The sequence below is a fragment of the Acomys russatus genome, chromosome 7 (assembly GCF_903995435.1).
Source record: "Acomys russatus chromosome 7, mAcoRus1.1, whole genome shotgun sequence".
Taxonomy (NCBI): domain Eukaryota; kingdom Metazoa; phylum Chordata; class Mammalia; order Rodentia; family Muridae; genus Acomys; species Acomys russatus.
This window is the reverse complement of record NC_067143.1, coordinates 57,083,067-57,091,852: the sequence shown is the minus strand read 5'-3', so window position 1 is coordinate 57,091,852 and position 8,786 is coordinate 57,083,067. Positions and strand designations below refer to the sequence as shown.

Below are 8,786 nucleotides of genomic sequence, written 5' to 3'. Positions count from 1 at the left end.
ATATTGGGAAATGATGCCTAAATTTTAAAGACATAGAAAGTAATTTCAAATAGTGTAAATTTTATTCCATGATGTATCTCATAATATTCAGAATATTTTAATAGGTTGGTATATCTCATAATCTATCAAAAACTATACTTTAACTCTCTTAATTTTACCAGTAATATTTTATTCATATTAGAAATCTTCTTATTTTTAGGTGGAATACAATTTATAAGGCAGCCATTAGAACTATCTAGAATGTAGACTATACTGACAACAACCTTTTCCCCAGGACTCTTCGCAAAGCCCCAGTGACTTCCTTATTCCGCAGGCTGTAGATGAGAGGGTTCAGAGCTGGAGTAAAAATTGTATAGAAAACTGAGCTGATATTGTCTTGTTTGGGGCTGTGGAAGGAACTGGGCAGGACATACATGACCATGGCACCCCCATACCACATCCCAACCACAGTCAGGTGGGAAGAGCAAGTGACAAGAGCTTTCTTCCTTCCCTCATTAGAGGGCATATGGAGTACAGTGAATAGAATCAGCGAATAGGAAGCCAGGATGGCAGCAAGAGGGGGAATGAGCAAGGTAACACCCATCACATAAACCATCAGCTCATATCTGGAGGTGTCTGCACAGGCCAGCTTCAACAATGGAGGGATCTCACAGAACAGGTGTCTGATCTTCCGAGATTTACAGAAGGAATACTGCATGGTGTAAATGCTATATCCTAGAGCACTGAGAGATGCCAGGATCCATGATGTAGCTATCATGAGCCAGCAGACTTTGTGACTCATTAAGATTGTGTAGTTCAGAGGATGACAAATGGCCACATACCTGTCATAGGCCATAAAGGCCAGAAGAAGGTCCTCTGCACTACCAAGTGTCAGTTCCAGAAACATCTGAAGGGCACAGCCCCCGAAGGAGATAGTGTTGTCTTTGAGCAGAAAGTCTATGACAGCCTTGGGAGTGATAACTGATGTGAGCAGGAGATCCATGAGAGACAGCTGCCAGAGCAGAAGATACATGGGTACATGGAGCCGGGCATCCATGGTGATGACCAGGAGCAACAGTCCATTGCTGGTCAGGGCTAGAAAGTACAGGGCTGTAATCGTGGCACAGAGCAGTTCAGGAAAACCACTGTCATCCAGAATCCCCACCAAGATGAAACCACTTCCCACGGTGGAGTTGCACTGCTCCATTTTTCCTGGTCTCTTTACTTGCCTAGAAAATATATGGTTCAGAGAAATTCTGCTAATATGGCCTCAAATAGTCAATTGCCACATCAATAGCCCCTTGTGCCACCCAGCATGACTCCAACAATATGGGATCATTCCAAGTAGCTTTACTTTTAGTTTTACACATCTCTTTCTAGTTTTATCTTACTTGAATCATTATAAGGATCCATCCATGTGCAGAATAGGTTGTATAAACATTAGGAAGTCACCTCACAAAGAACTACCCAGGATACTAAACCTGGGATTTATTTCCAGAAAGTAAGGTCTTTCTTAAGATAAAAGAAATACCCTAACATGTGTCATTGTATTATAAAGTTTAACAAATGGTTTAAAATATTTTAGTTAGTTTTATGAATAGAAATACTTTGAATTTCTATTGAGATCTAAACTGACTTCAATGAAGCACTACTGTTGGTTTTTTTCACATTTCAATTTTAGGGATTTTTAAAATTACATGTATGAGGTTAGAGAGATGATCAGCTTTTTAAAACCAGACTTCTACAAATCACTCAGCAATGACACTATGTATGTATATTAAGGGTTCGTTAGTTTCCACTGGCTTATCTGTGGGTCATTAATGCCTTAACAGTTAAATGGTCTGAATATATTAAACAAATATCTCTTTGGGTTGGATGGTTCTTGGGTGGTTTAATCGCTATCCAACGTCAGCAACGCCTACAAGGTCTAAAGACCTATTTTGAGATTCCTACAAAAGAGAAAGTACTGGGGTCTACATCATAACACAGAATCTTCATCAATCCCCATTGATTCTATGTTTCACGTTTTAGTACTAAATAATAACTTTTGGTGAATTTTGTTCTTTCAACAATTTTATACATGTCTATGATTTATTCTACTATTTCTCCTCCTTAGACTCTTTAATATTCAAAAAATAAAAAATAGATAAAAAGGAAAAGGAGACCAAGGATCTAGGAAATCTGAGTCTGTAGCTTCTGACCTTAGGATTTGCTTTGAACCCTATTATTTTTTTTGGCTCGACATGTCTAGAGGCTGGCTGTACATTTCCTTGAAAAAGAGACATATTCTTACCTAGATGCCTGACCACGTCAGCTTCTCTTGGACTGCTTGAAGACAGAAGTCGCTTCACTACAGTTGAGGAGATCATATGCAGTGTCCTTCAACAACAGTTAATTGGTTTGTTTGCTAAGTTGCTGAAGTGTGTCAGGGGTTTGTCCAAACTCCGGTGTCAGGGCAGGTGTATTCCTTCCTCTCACCTACGAGTGTGCTCTGGAGATGGCGGTGGTTATAGCCAGGCAGATTATTGTTGTCAGTAGTTTCCTATGGACTAAGATTATCAGATCTTACAGAGTAAGATCATCAAATATGGAAGGAAGTAGTAGAAACTGCTTCCCCTTTGTTTATGGGATAAAGAGAGTTCCACTAGCTTCGAAGCAGCTCTTGCTTCTGGATGCTCAGTTTTTCCATACCCCCACTTCCCTTCCTGGAAAGAGACAAATGCAGCATAGAATAAATAAAAATTAGAAGAGATGTCCAATGTCTTGTGATGTCTCACCTGAATGTCCCTGGGGTCAGATGTAAGCCAACACCTTATCCAGAATGAGCCACTTTGTTTTCTGCTCCCATAACCTCTATGCTTTTCTCTGTGCATATCTTCAGAGGGACTCATTTCCCAGCTGAAAAAAGTCTCCCTTGGAAATGTTGGTCTATGAAATAGCAAATTAAGGAATCCTCTTGGGGGTGTATCCTGGCTTGCTTTTGCTGAGGTCTTCTGTCCCTTAATGAGATTTAAGGCCCTAGGTTTATTAATCTCTAAAATTTAGGGTTCAACTACCTTAGGCTCCAAAATGCTGAGATGATACAAATTTACCACCCAGTCTTTCCAGGGTTTTGTTTAATCCCAGAAGAAATATTGAAAATCCATTTTACTTTTAAAAATTGTTATTTTTTTCATGAAGTTTTACCTTATCTTTCCTCTCCCCCAACCCCTTCCAAACCCTTTCTACCTCACTACACACCCAACTTCATGCTTAATTCTCTTGCTTTTTCCAAGCCACTCCCCCCAAACCAAAACAAACAATTTAAAATAACAAAAGTAAAAACAAACAACCAGTAAGACAAAAAAAAAATACAAAAACATTGAACATGGAGAAACCAAACTTGTTCCTAACTAGAAGCTTCATCCCTATTGATTAGTGTTCTTGATGCTGGAAAGTACTCTGCATGCCATTAGAAGGAAAAAGTAATCATCAATATCACCAGCTACAAGACTTGTGATGTACATATCTGATGCAATAGAGGCACAAATATTATGGGAATAACCACCAAGTGCTTTTTAAAAATGGATTTAAGGTCCATTCCATGAAATGGAACCCATACCTGAAACTGCTAAAGTAACCAATGGACTTAGACTAATTAAGCCAAAGGTTATAGGATAAAATCTACTACAGTTATTTGGCAACCCATTTTTAAAATTTTTAACTAAACAGATCTACAGAGATTTCTTGTGTGGCCAGACTATACCCCAGGGAAGAGAGTGAGTATCTCAGCTTCTGTGAAGTTGTTCCCTTTGTCATGTACCTCTTTAGTTAGGCTATTTATAAGTCTACATGGCTGTTTTCTGTGGACTCTAAATGAGATCTTCCTTTCATTGACTCTATTGACCCAGCACAACTTGTCTGTGTGCTCATGTCATGATGCCACTGCTGTCTCCCATCAATGATGGTTGAAGAAAAAGAGCTCCATTTTTCAAATATTAAGCAGGAAATTAAACAAAATCCATACACTTAGAGTTCTAGAAGTTCAATAGTCACTAAAATATTTCACTGTTCCTGGTTACATACGTTTTCTATGATGTAAATACACTTGGATAACAGTAGCCTATTAATGGCAGTAATAAGACAAGAACAGGATGTGTGTCAAAGTGCTGAGGAAATAAAAATCTGTACCTAGACCATCTCTACACAGATGAACTGTCATCAATGAGTGAACCAAAATGAAACATGAAAAATTTACCTCCAAAGACTCCTAATAAGGTACTTTCAGAAGAAGAAAAATGATTCCTAGATAATATAATGAAAAAGAATCATGGTGAATTCAAAGTCTTATTCAGTAAGTGAATAGGAAAATTTAATTCTAAAAATTCAGAAATATTTATATTATTTTTGGGGAGGAACCTCAAAGTGTCACTTTTATTCAGATCACCATACCAAACATATCTGATTTTTCTTTTCTTTTTTGCTTTTTTTTTCCATTTTATTATTTTATTCATATTACATCTCGATTGTTAGCCCTTCACCTGTTTCCTCACATTCTTCCCTCAGTCCCAATTCCCTCCTTCTCCCCTCCCCTATGTCTGTGATTGAGGGAGACCTCCTCCCCCTATAAATGCTCTTAGAATATCAAGTCTCTTCTTGGTAACTTGCTATTCTTCCTCTGAGTGCCGCCAGGCCTCCCCATCCAGGGGACGTAGTCAGAAAAGGGGCACCAGAGTTCATGTGAGAGTCAGATTTCACTCTCCACTCAACGGTGGAGAATATCATGATCGTCGGCTAGGTCTTGGTAGGGGTTCGAAGTTTGATGCCTATATTCTCCTTGGCTGGTGCCTTAGTTTGAGGAGGACCCCAGGACCCAGATCTGCCTGTCATAAAGTTCTTCTTGTAGGTTTCCAGGACCCTGTGGGTCCTACTATTTCCTTATTCTTCCATGTTACTCTTGCCTAAAGTCTCAATAGGATGTCCTCTCCTCTGACTCACTTTCTTGGTAAGTAAAGTTTTTCATGGTACGTATCCCTTGGACTAGTGTTTTGATATAAGTGAGTATATACCGTTTGTCTCTTTTTGCTTCTGGGTGAACTCACTCATTATTATCATTTCTAGATCAATCCATTTGTCCACAAATTTCGGGAATTCCTCTTTTTTAATAGCTGAGTAGTATTCCATAGTGTAAATGTACCACAGTTTCTTAGTCCATTCTTCTACTGAGGGACACTTAGGCTGTTTCCATGTTCTGGCTATTATGTATAAAGCAGCTATGAACATGGTTGAGCATATGTCCCTGTTGTGTGGTAGGGCATTTTTTGGGTATATTCTGGGTCTTGAGGAAGCCCTATTCCCGTTTTTCTGAGAAAGTGCCAGATAGCTTTCCAAAGTGGTTGTACTAGTTTGCATTCCCACCAGCAATGAAGGAATGTTCCTCTCTCTCCACATCCTCGCCAACACGTGGTGTCATTTGAGTTTTTGATCTTAGCCATTCTGATAGATGTAAGATGGAATCTCGGTGTCGTTTTGATTTGCATTTCTCTGATGACTAACGATGACGAGCATTTCTTTAAGTGTTTCTTGGCCATTTGATATTCCTCTGCTGAGAATTCTCTGTTAAATTCCAAGCCCCATTTCGCAACTGGGTTGTTTGGTTTTGTGTTGTTTAATTTCTTGAGTTCTGAAATATTTATATTATTATGTAAAACTTATAAAAATGATAACACCACAGATGGGTTTCATTAGCATTCTTGATAAAGTTTCTTAAGCAGAGCTCAATGGCTTCATTTTCATTCATTAAAATCATCATTTCATTTTTCATTTTTAAATAGGAGAAAATTTAACACAATGAAATCAATATTTCATAGTACATAGCTTTGTAAGTTTTGACAAACCAACAAAGTCATATTATGAACAGAAAACTTAAACTACCTACAAAGCTTTGCCACATTTCCTACTGCCCTTCGTAATCATCTTTTCTCCTCACATGGGCTCCACACCAAGTGGCTGACCTGTTTCATCGCTGTTGTATCACTGAAGAATCCAGAAAAATTTTTAATTCTAGAATTGAACTGAGATAAATACATAAAATGCCTAAAAATATCCAACAATAAACATCCCAAGACTAAAGTGTTGATTAAGAGTTAAGGGACAACACAGAATTCTGATTTTAATAATTTGATATTGACAATATCTGAAATTTGTGCTCATGAGTTAGTAGCTAATCTTTTTTTATTCAATGTTTTTAGCTGTTTCAGCTAACACTGCCATTACTTATTTCTTCCTCAATAATTTCAAATGACCTTCATATATGTTCAAATTTTTTCCATGTACACTGCATTTGCTGTAATTCACTAATATTTAATTGTTGTCCTAAGTACAATTCTTGCTTATTAATTAATTTATTTCTTCACATTACATCCCAATTGCAGCCCCATCCGTTCTCGCCTCTCTATCTTACCCTCCCAACCTCTTCCTCCATTTCCCCATACCTTCTCCACATAAAAGGGGAGTCACCCCTGTACCAACCGGCCTCAACACATCAAATATTAGCAATCTAAACACATCCTCTTCAACTGAAGACAGACAAGGCAGCCCAGCTAAGGGAAAGTGATCCAAAAGCAGGCAACAGAGTCCATGCCAGACACAGTTCCTGCTGCACTTGCCAGGGGACCAACATAAAGACCAAGCTGCCCATCAGCTGCATATTTGTAGGAAGCCTAGGTCCAGTCCATGCGTGTGCTTTGATTGGTGATTCAGTCTCTTCAAGTACCCGTGGACTTAGGTAAGTTAATTCTGTTGGTCTTTTTGTGGAGTTCTTGCTCCCTCCATGTCCCCTATAAGATTCTCCAAGGTTTGCCTAATGTTTGCTGTGGGCCTCAGCATCTGTTTGGATCTGCTACTGAGTGAAGCCTCTCAGAGGACAGTTATGCTAGGCTCCTGTCTGCAGTCAAAGCAGAGTATCATTAACAGTGTCAGGGGTTGGCTCTCTCCTATGGGGTGGTTCTCAGGTTGGGCCAGTCATTGATTGGCTACTCCCTTAATCTCTGCTCTATCTTTATCCCTGCACATCTTGTAGGCAGGGAAAATTTGGGGTCAAAAGTTTTGTGGGTGAGTTGATGTCCCCCTCCTGTACTGGAGGTTCTACTTAGCTCAAGGAGGGGGCCACTTCAGTCTCCATATCTTCTGCTGCTAAGGGGTCTCGGCTATCTTCCCAGGACTTTACCCTGTTGCAATTCTCCATCTTGCCCCAGAGATACCCCTCATCAATTTCCCTTCAGTATTGACCCCCCCCTTGTTACTTAGCTTATATAGGTCTGTGGACTGTAGTATGAATATTCTGTATGATATAGCTAATATCCACTTATAAGTGAATACATACCATATGTGTCTTTCTGGGAGTAGGTAACCTAACTCAAGGCAATCTTTTCTAGTTCCATCTATTTGTCTGCAAATTGCATGATTTTCTTTTTTCTAATAACTGAGTAGTATTCCATTGTGTAAATATACCACACATTTTCTTTATCCATTGTTCAGCTGAGGGACATCTGGTTGTTTCCAGTTTTTGGTTATTATGAATACAGCTGCTTACTTAAGCATACTTAAGCATACATAAGAAAGTGTCCTTGTTGTATGGTGGAGTGCCTTTTGGGTTTATGCCCAGAGGTAGTATAACTGGACCTTGAGGTAGATCTAGTACCAATTTTTTAAAATTTTTTTTATTAATTTATTCTTGTTACATCTCAATGTTTATCCCATCCCTTGTATCCCCCCATTCTTCCCTCCCTCCCATTTTCCCATTATTCCCCTCCCCTATGACTGTTCCTGAGGGGGATTACCTCCCCCTGTATATGCTCATAGGGTATCAAGTCTCTTCTTGGTAGCCTGCTGTCCTTCTTCTGAGTGCCACCAGGTCTCCCCCTCCAGAGGACATGATCAAATGTGAGGCACCAGAGTATGTGAGAAAGTCATATCCCACTCTCCACTCAACTGTGGAGAATGTTCTGACCATTGGCTAGATCTGGGTAGGGGTTTAAAGTTTACCGCCTGGTGCCTTAGTTTGAGCAGGACCCCTGGGCCCAAATCTGCTTATCATAATGTTCTACTTGTAGGTTTCTAGGACCCTCTGGATCCTTCTACTTTGCTATTCTCCCATGCTTCTCTCATTTAGAGTCCCAATAGGATGTCCTCCCCTCTGTCCCAGTTTCCTGGTAAGTGAAGGCTTTCGTGGGACATGCCCCTTGGGCTAGTAAGCAGAGATAAGTGAGTATATACCATTTGAGTCTTTCTGCTTCTGTGTTAACTCACTTATTATGATCATTTCTAGCTCAATCCATTTATCCACAAATTTCGGGAATTCCTTGTTTTTAATAGCTGAGTAGTATTCCATAGTGTAAATGTACCACAGTTTCTTTATCCATTCTTCTAGTACCAATTTTATGAGAAAGCACCAGATTGATTTCCAAAGTGGTTGTACAAGTTTGCACTCCCACCAGCAGTGAAGGAGTGTTCCTCTTGCTCAACATCCTCAGCAGCATGTGCTGCCATTTGAGTTTTTGATCTTTGCCATTCTGAGGGGTTTAAGATTGAACCTCAGAGTCATTTTGATTTGCATTTCCCTGATAACAAAGGACACTTCTCACTGTTAACATCAATGATGTAAATCTTCACAGTCCAAAGGCCTCACTGAAAGTCTTTATGTGTATTGTCTTACGCAGATCTCACAGCAATGCTATTAAGCAGGTGTCTTATTACAAGAGATTTATAACTTAAAGACCTGGTTCAGAAAGGCAGTGTGCGTGTTCTAATTTATTCAAAAAATGAAG

At 39.4% G+C, this 8,786-nt stretch overlaps 1 protein-coding gene across 1 annotated transcript; it reads right to left on the bottom strand.

Moving 5' to 3' along the window:
- Positions 1 to 247: 247 nt before the first annotated feature.
- Positions 248 to 1,186, bottom strand: LOC127191833 (olfactory receptor 2AG1-like). The gene has a single exon (XM_051149164.1). The coding sequence runs from the start codon at positions 1,184 to 1,186 to the stop codon at positions 248 to 250; it is 939 nt and encodes a 312-aa protein (XP_051005121.1).
- Between the last annotated feature and the right edge of the window lie 7,600 nt (positions 1,187 to 8,786).

Excerpts from the sequence above, each read along its gene's own strand:
- LOC127191833 (XM_051149164.1), bottom strand. The coding sequence starts at position 1,186 with ATGGAGCAGTGCAACTCCACCGTGGGAAGTGGTTTCATCTTGGTGGGG.